General features: G+C 41.3%; 1 protein-coding gene across 1 annotated transcript in view; it reads right to left on the reverse strand.

Moving 5' to 3' along the window:
• Positions 1 to 250: 250 nt before the first annotated feature.
• Positions 251 to 14,249, reverse strand: part of SNCA (synuclein alpha) — a 77,783-nt gene continuing 63,784 nt past the window's right edge. The window contains exons 5-6 of the mRNA XM_054066421.1: positions 1,880 to 1,969; positions 251 to 879 (exon numbers count right to left, since the gene is read on the reverse strand). Of these exons, the coding sequence (XP_053922396.1) occupies positions 847 to 879; positions 1,880 to 1,969 (123 nt within the window). The 3' untranslated portion in view covers positions 251 to 846. The remainder of the gene's footprint in view (positions 880 to 1,879; positions 1,970 to 14,249) is intronic.

Below are 14,249 nucleotides of genomic sequence, written 5' to 3' on the forward strand. Positions count from 1 at the left end.
ACAACAGAAAGTTTATTAGCACTACAAATTAATCTATTTTGTCAACAGTTTATTCCAGCTGAGGTACCAGCCTTGATACTCTCATTCTTCACCCTGTTCTTTGTATAGAGTACGCTTTTGTTTGCTGTTTTCGTTCGTCCAGATACTTCACAGGAAGCAACACAGCCTGAGTGCTTTATTATTAATGCTTAATGCTTTAATGCTTTTGGAAAGGAAAAGTGGTGGTATAAATCATCACTAATTTAGAAGCTCATTTTTAATGGGTTACATTTTATTTGTTTCAGTTGAACACCATTATTTACAGACACAAATTAATAAAATACATCACAAAACAATAAAATTTCAATAGCTAATATTTATAGGTGCATAGTTCATGCTCAATTACTCTTTTTTAATATGTATAATACATACACATATATATAAAGCTCTCACAATAAGTCATCTCCGCACAGAAAGAATAGCCATAGGAAACAAAAACTGTATAATAAACAATATCAAATTACTGACAGTCTATCAACAAAACATGTACAGGTTAGAAATAAGCAGTAGACACTTAGGTGTTTTTATTTAGTATTTTCTTTTTTAACTTTTAAACTTGAAGCCACAATATCCACAGCACAACAATGACCTTGCCAACCAGCTTTCATTTCAGCAGAAGGGAAACGCTGAAACAAGGTAGATGCAGTCACAGATACTCCAATCATTGCTGATGGAAGACTTCAAAATACACTGTAAAAACTGTAAAAAAATTTTACGACTGGGCACATTGGAACTCAGCACTTGTACAGGATGGGACGTCTTTAGTAGTTAGTAGATTTCAGGAGATATAAAGGAAGGAAAGTACTCTCACGCTTCGGGTTCGTAGTCTTGATAGTCTTCCTAATGAGGAGAGCAGAAATCACCACTACTAGTATTTTGCATAAATACATCCTACTTTCACTGCTTGTTGTAGTACTAGTGTATTCGATGCTAAAATATTATGGATTTTCATATGATCAGGATCTTGCCATTCATTATTATTTTGTCACATCTTCCAGGCACTGTACCTTACAAGCTGGGGTACTTACGGGAGAATTAGGCTTTTACATATCATATCATTTGGTTGACATTGCCAGAAACTCAAGAGGCCACCCATGGCAATTCACTTGGAGAGGGAAAAGGACTGCCTCTGGGCTGAACAGTACCCCAGGTGCTGCAGACACTCATACAAGTCAGTAAATCATCTAAATCTGTTTAACTGTGGGTATGTGTGCAGGCCTCCTAATTTCAGTGATATTCAAGGTATTAGCGATCAAGTGTGCCTTTAAGTGTGTTACTGGATCATGGCATAAATGTTTTAAATCTCTCATTTTCAGACCAATTATCTGCACAACTGTAAAACTACCACTCCAACTACCAATGCACCATGCCAGACATTGTAGCAATATTTTAGACAGCAAGTTCATGAAAAACAGCAACATAATCTACTCCTATAACTGATATAACTTAAAGAGTATAATAATGTGTTAGCATCTTTTACAAATCATGACACTTTGATAGATGGCCAAGCAATTAAAACAATCTACGAATACACAGGTTTTCCCATATTCCCTACCAAACATAAGAAAAAAATACAAGTTTACTGTGCATTACCCAGAAACCCAGGCGCAAGTGTTTCAAAACACAATATTTTCCCATTAAACTTCCTTACTGTCAAGAAAGCAACAGATTTTCTGATTACCAGTACTATATCTCTGAGAGATCTTGGCCGAAAAGATCAGTTTTCTGCTTTGTCCTTGCAGATCACAGCATCAGCCTGTGCCAGGCTAATGTAACTCGAGTGTGCACCCCCTCCTGTGCCCTTCTCCCAGCGCGTTCACAGCAAATACAACAGATTTACCTCTGGAGGCATTTCGTAAGCCTCATTCTCAGGATCCACAGGAACGTCTGTATTATTCACCATTCCCTCTTGCAGGAAACCTTCTTCATTCTATGTTTAAAACAGGGAAAGAAAAGTGCCAGAATGTAACTGCTTGCCTCATCATTTATGCCAAAACAAGTCTTTCCTCCTCATTACGTTTGACTTCTTGGTCTGTCCTTCGGCTGCAGAATGTTGCTAAGGGTTGCGAAGAGAGATCTCTATGTTCCACAGAGGTATTCATGAGAATGACTGCTATCACCTTTCTGAACAGCTGAAGTGCTTATACCCCATTTCTCTCTTGCCATGGCCAGGCCAAGAAGCCAATCTGAACAAAAGAATCTTACCAACAACAACCTATTTAGTGTCTTTGGAACATATTCTAATCTCACAGAAAATGCTTCAATCAAGTCATGAAGCAAACCAAACCAATTTTTTTTTGCTTCTTAAGAAACCGATCTGGGAAACATAGATCCCACACAAATTGTTTAAGTAACTTATCACATTGATTTCTGTTTAACTAACTTATCACATTGATTTCTGTTTAACTGCTTGGGGGAATACAGTCACAGATACACAACAGTGGTTGCAAAAGCAGGCCAAAAGAATTGAGTAGTATCAAGACAAACAAATGAAACAGTGACTATGTATTTATACCTATTTGCTTTTATGAGAAGTAGCATCAATCCCTATCAGGTTTGACTGAAATAGCTAAATAGTGTGTGCGATGCAAATTTCAAAGGTGTCATTGTGCGCTTGATCTAGATATCGGCTCTAAGGATCTTCAGCTCCAGTCTACTGTTCTCTTGTTTAATGCAAAACTGCCAGGACCATTAGTAACAACGGAAAAAAAAGATTTGTTAGCCGAATTCAAAGAAGAGCTTCAAAGCTCATATGCTGTGTGTTTGTTAGGAACCTCTGCCACGGGTCTGGACTGTCTATCAGGATTACAGAGACACAATGCCTAAAAAAGGCTGAATTATATCATCTTCACAAGATCCTTCAGTCAAGTTCAGGATGAAGATTCCTCTACATCCTCTACATTCCTCTACACCTTTGAATAAAACTATCAGTAGCACCAGTAGCACCACCAATCACCACACCAGTATTTTTTTAGATTAAGCAAATCACAAGCTCTACCCAAACCATCAAGGGAACTCTTTCCTTGGGAAAGAAGGCTTATCACCTTTTGTCCAGCTGCAAACAGTAGTACAAACACCACCTTTCATGTTGATGCCACTGTAGTTCAGATGAGAATGACATTACTCAAGGTCACATCTGTTACATTTTTATGTACAGCATAGGTGACCAAATAATTTTTAATGCTGGTGTTTTCTGCTTCTGATATACGGTCCCTCTGAAGTCAGGATATCACAAAAGTAAACAACCACCCCCCGTAACACAAAGCTATTGGAGGTACACATTATCTCATTATTTACTTTCTTCAAAACAAAGAAATGCAATTTTACATTCTCATGATCAATAATTCCATATCCTAATTCAGTTATGGAAGAGGAAAAAATATCTAATAGACCAATTCTTGTCTTAGTATGAAAGACTCTACCTCTACTCTTAAACCATATAGAAGGGCATTTTCAGAAAGGAAAGCTTTTTATTAGAGGATCTGAAAAACTAAACAAAAGCTTCTCAGAGATTAAGTCAGTTTGTAACTGGGGAATATGAGCTCTTTTGCAGTGAAAACACTTTAAAAAGGGAAAATTACAACTCACACAATAAACAAGGTGTTAAAAGAATGGCGAAGTGAGGACATCTGCTTGTCCCCTGAGGATTCTCATGAGAAAAAGCAAGCGTCCACCTACTTTTGTTTTGAAACACAGTCACTCTGGGCATCAGTTGTATATCTGTGCATCTAGAGAGTCTTGTATCCTCAGCCCCCATGTTATGGAGAGCAAGCTTTTGTGGCTACCCAGAGGAGAGCCCTCTCCCAAAGCATGCTGTGGAGACAGTGTTTCATCATTGCAAAGTGGTACATTTGCATGACCCTAGGCATCAGTTCTGACTCAAGGAACAGGTACAAAATAACTGGTATACAAGAGTGGCAAAAATAAGATGTGCAGTAGAAATTATTTGCCACAATGGCTCCAAATTGTTGACTCCTCCTCCTCTACTACAGGAATGAATCCTGCTAAGTTGTGTGTCTGACAGTGTGAAATGACCCACTTTTGCAATAAAATACTAATCAAACTAGTTAAATGTCTTTCTGAAGACCTGACCCCATTTAAATTATAGAGTGTTTGCCAAACATCAGACCTATTTATTTTATCAGGAAAATGCCACCAATAGGTTTCTTTTATGTCAATGTTACTGGTGAAAATTGCACCCCCTTATTTCCCTTCATGCTCCTTTCCACCTCATAACACTCTTGGTGGAAGGGGAGAGACTGTTTAATATCCCCTACACATGGAAAACAGACCAAGTGGTCTGTTCATGGTACCACATCTATGGTATAATGGTCACCTTCAAGAGTTTGCATTTAGTCCTCTCGGTTACATGTCCTTGAATGCTATGTTATTGCCATCAGAAATAAATTATTTAATCTCATCATGGACAAAAGCAACTTCAATAGGAGTACTGTAATTTAGCAGCCAAACTAATCATTGTAATTTATCATCTTTCTGGCTAGTAACACATTTTTTCTTCCCATTATGAATGTTGAAGGAGTCTTAGAGGCATGCACATTCTCATGAAAACTAATTCCTTCTGGAGGGATTCCATATTCTGAGACAAATAAACCAGGCTATCAAAGTGTCAGGTCTTGAAATGTTTATATTGGCAAGAGGAGACCACACTAGAAATCACTTCCACTACTCACAGAGGTCAGAAGGCACCTCTGGAGGTCACCTAGTCCAATCTCCCAGCTCAGACCACAGTTACACAGAGCAGGTTGCTCAGGGCTGTGACTGGCTAGCTTTTTATCAGCCCCACAGATGGAGACTCCACAAGCTCCCCACAAAAACTTCCACATTATCTTGGTTTACACTTGCTGATTTTCTGTGTGTTCTTGAGATCCCTATGAAATTTCTTGTGCAGATTTTGTGTGAGGATTTTTTTGCTCTAGTAGGAAGCTCTACTGTCCACAATCAAATACACATGTAAAAATAAGGTGAGGCTTGCCTCAAACATCTAATGAACACCCAATGTGAGAAATCATAGTTTATTTCAACAAAATACATTATTATAAACTCAATGAAAACTGGTCACATCAGATCATTTGCCAGTCTGCTGTTAAGTGTTTTATAATTATTGACTAGCTTTGAATAGCTATAGGAGAAAAGCTGGCTTACAAGATAGTTTTGGTACATTTCTTTCATAAAGACCTTTAAGGTCCCTTTTAGAAGGTCCTTTGACACCCCCAGTGGAATGCTTCATGCGAAGTGTTTTTAACACAGTCCAGTTTATTGTACTTACACACCAGCTGGTGCATCGGGGAGGGTGAAATAAATATAAGGATGTAAAAAGTAGAATTAAAAAACCACATTCACTAGCATTATTGCCTTGCAAAATTACTCAGTACTGATAGATTAGAGTAAGGGTAGTATTGTGTTATGCCATACTTCTGAGCCCTGTGTACACCAAGGACAGAACTGGCAGAGAAGTGGGATGTGATGCTTAGTGAACAAACCCAAACAATGCTTTCCCGAGTCAACAATAGAAAGGACATTCCCATCAAGGAATGTTACATCCATCACGTGGCCCAAGTAACTCATTTGGAGAGGAAGCCATGACTGCTTCCTGCGTGCCTGCCTGATAGTCATGGTCATATACTTCTTCGTGAGCCCAGATATTAAGTTTAGCCCAGTGGTAGTGAATTATTGAATGTGCTGCTATTAGAGCCTGGATAATTGTACTACTAATCTGTCTTTACTACCACAACATTATTTAGAGATAAATTGTTAACCCCTAAAGCTGTTGGCCTCATGCCTGTTATCGCATCCCAAACCTGTAACTCAGCAGAGCTGCCTTAAGCCCATACAACCGGTTACTAAATATCCCTTCAGCCTGACTAAACCCATTCCATTTTGGCATTATGCACCCCATAAGAACTTTCTTCAGGAACCGTCAGTCATTACACGGTGGAGCTTAAAGAAAAAATTTAGGTTTCCTTTTGTATATTCTCAAGTTTACCCATTATGCATGCTGTCCAAATTCATCTCTTGCTACCAGCTAAATAGCAATATACCATACCAATGGGCTTAAAATTCCGCTTTGAAAAGAAAATAAAGCTCAAATTACTTGATAGGGGAAAAATCCTTGAATAAACCAGCAAATTCCCAATAACATGAAAAACAAAGATGTGCTAAAATGGCCTTAATTTATATACTTCCCTAGGCCTAAGGTATTCAATATGTGGAGCTGACCGGTTATAACCGAATTGCCAGGTCGGCTTAAGATGCTTTACATCTCCTACTCACTCATTGCAACAGTCAGTGCCTCCAAGCCCTAGCTGTGAATGAAAAAGCACCAGTCTAATGGTTTTACTTTAGAGATACAGAAAGATAGCAAATCTGTGCACTAGCTAGAAAGAAGTAAACTGTTTTAATTATCCCTAAGCCAAATACCTAAGTGAAGGAAATGATGAGAAAACATTATGTGTGAAGTAAACTAGCTGTTCCAGTGCACAACTCATTTAGAGTATGAACAACAAAATGGGTCTACTGCCCTCCTTGTCCCTTAAATGGAAAGTGGAAGTGAAGAAAAGACATTTAATTAAACAAATAAATGTCAGCACGACAACCTTTTCCAATGAAAGGCTAACATATTGCCCACAAGTGCTACAGGCTGCATTTTTATTCATGTTTTTATGCTCTTCAGCTAGCAATAACAAAGGTGAAAAGCATAAAGACTGAGGGCTATGGAGACAGAAATGAATGTGCAGACTGTTTAAGTGTCTTTCATTATAGGTCCATCTTGGTTTCTATAAATAGCCAGAAATACTTGATGTTTACAACAATTTGTGAAGTGTTGTAAACTCCTAGATAAACAAATTTTCAATACAACATAGATTGTATATAATATTGTCTCCCTCCCTTAAAATTCCTCATTTAGTATTACTTGTAAAGATGAGACTCAACTCAGTTCAAAGTACAGCAGGAACATTTCTGTGAGCAATCAACTTTCCTCAAACTCAGGATTCATGTTTTGCATTAACCAGGCTGGTAAAGTATCCAGTTAGAGCTGCAGGTACACTGTTATTTGCTGATGAACAGGTGTGCACTACATTGAGAACCTGCCTTTCACACAGGTCAGACAAGCAGGTCATACAAGTTCTAAAGTGATGGAAGTGTTCATTAATTACAGGTGACTTAAAATAACAGGTTGCCTGGGGGCTGAGCAAATATGCCATCAGTAGTGCACTTAAATGCATCCAGAACACACAGCTTCTTCCCTTTAAGCTTTCAAAATCTATGATGACATTGAATACCCCACAGGTAGGGAAAGAAAAAGCTAGAGCTTACCATTCAGAATGACTTAAGTATGAGGGTGGTGCAAAAAGTAATTGCCATTTTTGTCATTGTAAACTGCGACGCTTATTTTGGATTAAAGTTTTATTTAACTCTATTCATGTAGTTTGAAATTTAAAGTGCAAAATTCACTCTACTTATTTATGCTAATGCTTTTGGTTTTACTGTTTTTTCTTTCTTTCATATGACACTGTCAGTTTAAAGATGGAAAACCACAAATTTGAGTGATTTTGTTATATATGAGTTCAAAAGGGGAGGTAAAGCATTGGTAACTGCTAGCAATATCAACCAAGCACTTGGCTAGGAGACCATTAACGAACGTAAAGCTCAACACTGGTTCCAAAAATTTCATCCTTCTCTGTTAGATGACAACCAGTTGACGGCCATTACTGAAGCAGACTCACACAAAACAACATGAGAGTTTGCAGAATAACTAAATATTGACCATTCAACAGCTCTTTGAAATTTGCACCAAACTGAAAAATTAAAAAAGCTTGGCAAATGGGTGCTGCACAAGTTGAATGAAAATAAAAAAAAATTGCCGTTACAAAGTCTGCTCTGCACTTCTTCTGAGCAATAAAGTGATCCATTTCTTGATGACATTGTGACATCTGACAAAAGATGTATTCTATATGACAACCAATGTGTTCTGCACAGTGGCTGGACGGAGGTAAAGCACCAAACAACTTCTTCAAACTGAAGTGCATCAAAGGAAGTTTATGGTCACAGTTCTGTGGTCACCAAGTGAAATAATCTGCTATAACCTCTTGAATCCTGGCAAAAACATAACGGTAGAGAAGTACTGCCAGCAGTTCACCAAAATGCACCAAGAACTGCAACATTTATATCCAACAAAGGTCAACTGAAAAAGACCAGTTCTTTTCCATGACAATGACTAACCACATCTCACAAATAACTCTGCAGAAGCTGCATAAACTCTACTACAAAACTCTAGCACACTCAGCTTCCTCACCACACCTCTCGTCTACTGACTACTACATTTTCAAGCATCTTGACAACTTCCTGTAAGATAATGTTTCCCACAACCAAGCAGCAGCTCAAAATGCCATTGAAGAATTCATCAGTTCCAGAACTTCATAATTCTACTCTACCAGAATAGACTTGTTTCCTGTTGGCAAAAATGCATAGATTCTAAAGGTTCTTATTTTGATTAATTAATTCTATTCTAAGCCAAAATACACTGCTTCAAAGTTGATAGTTTAAACGTCTATTTTGCACCAGTCTAATAATTTCTAATTGCAAAGTAGTGAGAATGATACATGCTGACTAAACATCACATCTCAGGGATGTGATAGCAGCTGTGCCTCCTGTAACATTCCTCTGAACAAGGTAGAGAAGCATACGTCAATAAAAATATTTTAGGGTAATTGATCTGCTTGAAAAATATCCATTATCAACATCATGATTAACATTCTCTAAATTGTAGTTTCAGAGTGCAGTTTCACAGAAATCTTGAGTCCAGTAATACCACTATTTTCTATAAGGATTTGGAAGGACAAACAACTGTTCTTAACTTTATGCTTGGCCTTATGTACTAAGGGACAATAAACTCAAGTCTGAGTTTATTTTTGTTATTCTTACTACAAAATTCAAAGATACCTTGGCAAGACTCAATAAGTGACAGAAAGAAATAAGATGCAGCTCAAGAAGAAGAGGTGTTAATACACTGCACCTAGGCACTCAGCAGTTCAGAGAGGAAGGGCAAATAGTGCACAGAAAAGAACTACAAAGTGGAAGAATAACATAAACCAGCAATATCATATTACTGTAAAAGAGCCCAGCCATTCTCTCATATATTAACAATGCCTGTGAAGTAATCTACTTGGTCTAAACCAGCCCAAGGGTACATTCTCCTAAATATAGAATTTGGTTTACACAATGCACTTGGCTGAGTATGTTGGGAGATCCCAAAGGAACACAGAGGGAATAATCACATCTTAGAACAGAGAGGAAAAAATGAAACAATCTGCCAGGAAAACATAAGTGAATTAGGTTTATATAATCCTAAAAGAATCTCCTTAATGAGAAGTCTTTAAGAACAACCTGGCCCTATGTGTGTTAGGAGCTCCATGGGATTAGCTAAATCCATATTAACCCCTGCAGCAATGGAAGATTCTCCAATCTGTATGAACCCATGACCAAGAATGACTCACAAGAATAATATTTGAGCTTTGTCTTCATTAAATAAAATTGGATCATAATGATACATGATCTTGATCGATCATTAACTAAATCAATGGTACAGATTGGCTTTGCAGTAAGCATAGGAATGTTCAACCTTGTTAGGATTTGGCTTCATTGAAGTCAGTAAAGATGGTTTTAAACACCTGGTCCCAGTCAAAGCTGCAAAGATGTTTTACCACACTTTATTTTAAAACTGCTTGAATATCATAATCATATGCCGATATAACATAATATTTTAGCGCAGATAAACCCCAGAAAACACTACTATATAGACTCTGTAAGCACATATTCTCTTTCCTAGGAAACAAAATTACAGAAAGAAATGAGTTCCCTCTAAAAGAATTCTCCACTCATGCAAACAGTTAATTCAATGCCACGTTATCTAAAAGAGCGATCTCTAAACCATAGTTATTTCTCCTAGTCTTAGAAAAAGTTTCCTATAAAGAACTGCAAGACCAGCCACTCTACAGCATCAAGAACAGCAAGAGTTCCAATGCCCAGAAATAACACGTTTCATTTCTGTACCACCCTCTTGCGTGAGCGTATTCATAGAATAATGAAGTAACTTTACTCATTTAAAAGGAAAATTTTAAAGAAAGAGAGATCTCTACGTAAAATGTAAAGAGGGTAGGATTTTCTCACTTTTGCTTTTCTCTAGAGTACATGTGAGTAAGCTAATGCAATCACCATTGATTCATTTTCTTTTACTCTCCAGCATGTTGAGCTGAGGGCTGACAGGAGAGCTAGTGGCACATGGTCACTTTCAAAGGCTGTAATAGATTGACAGGATGTACTGGTAATGAAGTAGTTATCCTTCAGTTATTATCAGTGAGCATCTTTCTAAAGCTTTCCTTCAGTTCCAATCCACTACAGCACTTTACCTAGCTGGAGGGTTTTAAAATATACAGAATCATAGAATAGTTTGGGTTTGAAGGAACATTAAAGATCGTCTAGTTCCAAACCCCCTGCCATGGGCAGGGACATCCCACTAGATCAGGCTACTCAGGGCCCCATCCAACCTGGCTTTGAACACCTCCAGGGATGGGGCAACCACAACTTCCCTTGGCAACTTGTTCCAGTGTCTCACCACTCTCGTGGTGAAGAAATTCTTCCTAATGTCCAGTCTAAATCTGCCCCTCTCCAGTTCATACCTGTTCCCCCTCGTCCTATCCCCACAAGCCTTTATGAATAGCCCCTCTCCAGTTTTCCTGAAGGCCCCCTTCAGGGACTGGAAGGTCGCTATAAGATCTCCTCTGAGCCTTCTCTTCTCCAGGCTGAACTAGCCCAATTCTCTCAGCCTGTCCTCGTAGGGAAGTTGCTCCAGCCCTCCGATCATCTTCGTAGTCCTCCTCTGGACCCGTTCCAACAGCTCCACATCCTTCCTACATTGAGGATTCCAGAACTGGACACAGTATTCCAGATGAGGTCTCTCAAGAGAGAAATAGAGGGGCAGAATCCCTTCCCTCGACCTGCTGGCCACGCTTCTTTTGATGCAGCCCAGGATACAGTTGGCCTTCTGGGCTGCAAGCACACACTGCCGCCTCATGTCGAGCTTCTCATCAACCAGCACCCCCGAGTCCTTCTCTGCAGGGCTGCTCTCAATCACTTTGTCTCCCATCATGTACTAAAAACGGGGATTGCCCCGAACCAGGTGCAGGACCTTACACTTGGCCTTGTTGAACCTCACGAGGTTCTCACAGGCCCAGTTCTTCAGTCTGTCCAGGTCCCTCTGGATGACATCCCATCCTTCCGGTGTGGCAACTGCACCACTCAGCTTGATGTCACTTGCAAACTTGCTGAGGGTGCTCTCAATTTCACTGCCAGTATCATTGATAAAGATGCTAAACAGCACCGGTCCCAGTACGGACCCCTGAGGGACACCACTCGTCACGGATCTCCATCTGGACTTTGAGCCATCAACCACTATCCTTTGAATACGAACATCCAGCCACTTTCTTATCCACCTTACCGTTCACACATCAAATCCATCTCTCTCCAATTTAGAGAGAAGGATGTTGTGGGGGACCATGTCAGAGGCTTTACAGAAGTCCAGACACATTCCATCTATTGGTTTTCCAGTGCCCACCAATGCGGTTACCCCATCCTAGAATGCTGCTAGGTTGGCCAGACAGGACTTGCCCCTCGTGAAGCCATGCTGGCTGCCATTAATCATCTCCATGTCCTCCATGTGCTTTAGCATAGCTTCAAGGAGGATCTGTTCCATGATCTCCCCAGGCACAGAGGGGAGGCTGACAGGTCGGTAGTTCTCAGGGTCATCTTTTCTACTCTTTTTAAAAATGGGCACAATGTTACCCTTCTTCCGATCACCAGCGGCTTCTCCCGACTGCCATGACTTTTCAAATATCATGGAGAGTGGCTGGGAATGTGAGAATAAAGCTAAATGTGGGGAGAAACGGGAACCCTAAAATTTTCTGAGTAGAAGGCAGGTTTTCTTCAAAAGCGAAGTCAGTGGAGATGCAACACACACAGGGGCAGCATGCTTCTTATCACAAAGGAATGCAGGGAGGACTTCTTGCCCTGTGAGGTGAACGACGGGACGTTTGGAGACAAATGTAGCCAGCCCCTGCTGTCAGCAAGCATCAGCAAGGAGACTGGTCCGACTGCCCAGTTATCTGCCAAGAAGGTGAATTGTAGCTGCTGCTCTGACTATCCAGCTCCCCAGGTGATCCGTGCTTCTCCTAACATCACTGTCAAATCATTACACCTAACGCTACCCGCCTCCTCCCGGCCTCTGAGATAAACCACTCCCATCACCACTCCTACTGGGCACGTGCAGTTTCGTTTTGGCAAGCTAAGCGAGAACTTTCTCTCTGCCAACTAGCAGAGTTTGACTTAATGCCTTCAGTCGCCCAAGCTTCGCTTAAAATAACACAAATTATTATGAAAATCCAGGGCAGCAGCAGGGCACTGGAAAAAAACTTTCCTGGGATCAGCTGAAAATGGACCTCTGTTTCCCCTCCCAGTCAGGCATGCCCCCTCCTATGCATATGTGTGTTGACTTCTGATCTCATGTTAGCTATTGCTGTCTTTCGGTACTTCGATCTTAACTCTATGTTCTACCTGCGTGTTCCTTCCACTTACATCTGGGTGTTATTTGCTACACACGTGTCATTGCTAACTGTGGTCTTGTTCACGTTTGGGTGTTGGGTCATATGCAGGGTTGTGTGGCGTGTTTAAGCAACTAGTATCTTATCCACAGTCATCATCAAACCCTTATTCAATCAAGAGCTGTTGTAATCGCTTATTTTTAATAAAATTGGCTTGTTCTAACATATACAAGTCTCAGGAATTATACAAACTGTTAAGAGGGATTTCAAGGGCGTTTCTGGCTTAAATTAAGTAAGTTGGACGCCTATTTTCATTCTTGCAAAATTGTCTTGGAGAAGAGATTTTAATCCTGAGGAAAGCAGCACAGAGAGCAAGCTGGACAAGCTCAATTGCCCTTGCATGACTGCTCGATGTTTGCTGTTCTCTGACAAGCTGGACGGTTTCTTTTCGTTCTCATGATATTGTCCAGAAAAGGCTTAAGCAGATTGGTAAGCCATTCCTCTGAAGTCCTTGGTATTTCCCAATTTACTGGGTACTACTGCCAGGTGATCGCTGTGGCAGGTGGACCCACTGCCATGGAGAATTCTTATTGAGGTGGATCCACCTCCATTGGCTCCTCGTCGTTGTCCGGAGGATCCACCTCCATGGGCTCCACGTCGTCTTTTGCAGTGTGGTTGTGCCTGCAACTCACACGCACAGCGTGCCTCCACAGAAAGGCACGCCAGGCCTCCATCTTCTTCCACCATCTGGTCACACGCGCAGACTTAACAGCATTTCTCGCACGAGCATAGGCAACGTGTCTCTTGGCAGGTGACATGATGAAATACTTGGGATTTATGGTATTATCTTCCGGACCTAAAGCCAAGGCTGCCCGTTTCAAAGGTGGGCAGCCACTCGCCTGGCTGCTCTGGCTGGTCCCTGGCACAAAGACAGGGGTGGACTCGGTGCTCCTCCCTTCTGAATCTAAAGCCGATGCTTTGCGCTTCAGAGCTAAGCGGCGACTCTCCTGACTGCTCTGGCTGGTGTTGGGTAGGGAGCTATTCTTGGGATCCATGTTGGCCCCTGCTGCGTTTCCAGCCAATGCTGTTTGTCTCACAGAAGAGTTGCTGCCTCCCTTGTTGCTCCCTGGCACGGGGGCAGGCTTGGACTCCGCTCTTTTCCCTCCTGGACCTGGAGCCAATGCTGCCCGCTCCAGTGGTGAGCACCCACTCGCCTGCCTGCTCTGGCTGCTCCCTGGCATGGAGACAGGCTTGGACTCCATGCTGTGCCCTGCTGCACCTGAAGCCAATGTTGTCTGCTTGAAAGGTGAACAGCCACTCTTCTGGCTGCTCTGGCTCTTCCTTGGCAGGGAACTCTGCCTGGGATCCACGTGGCTCTTGTCTACGCTTACAGCCAGCGCCGGCCGATTCAGAGGGGAGCAGCCACTTGCCTGGCTGCTCCCTGGCGCAGGGACAGGCTTGGCCTCCACGCTCCTCCCTTTTGAACCTGAAGCAAATGCTGTTCGGTTCAAATGAAAGCGGCCACTCGCCTGTCTGCTCCCTGCTGGGTCTACGGTCACACACCGCACACCGTTGGCCAGAGGAGGACGGCCGATC

This window comes from Cuculus canorus, chromosome 4, assembly GCF_017976375.1.
Source record: "Cuculus canorus isolate bCucCan1 chromosome 4, bCucCan1.pri, whole genome shotgun sequence".
Classification (NCBI taxonomy): Eukaryota; Metazoa; Chordata; class Aves; order Cuculiformes; family Cuculidae; genus Cuculus; species Cuculus canorus.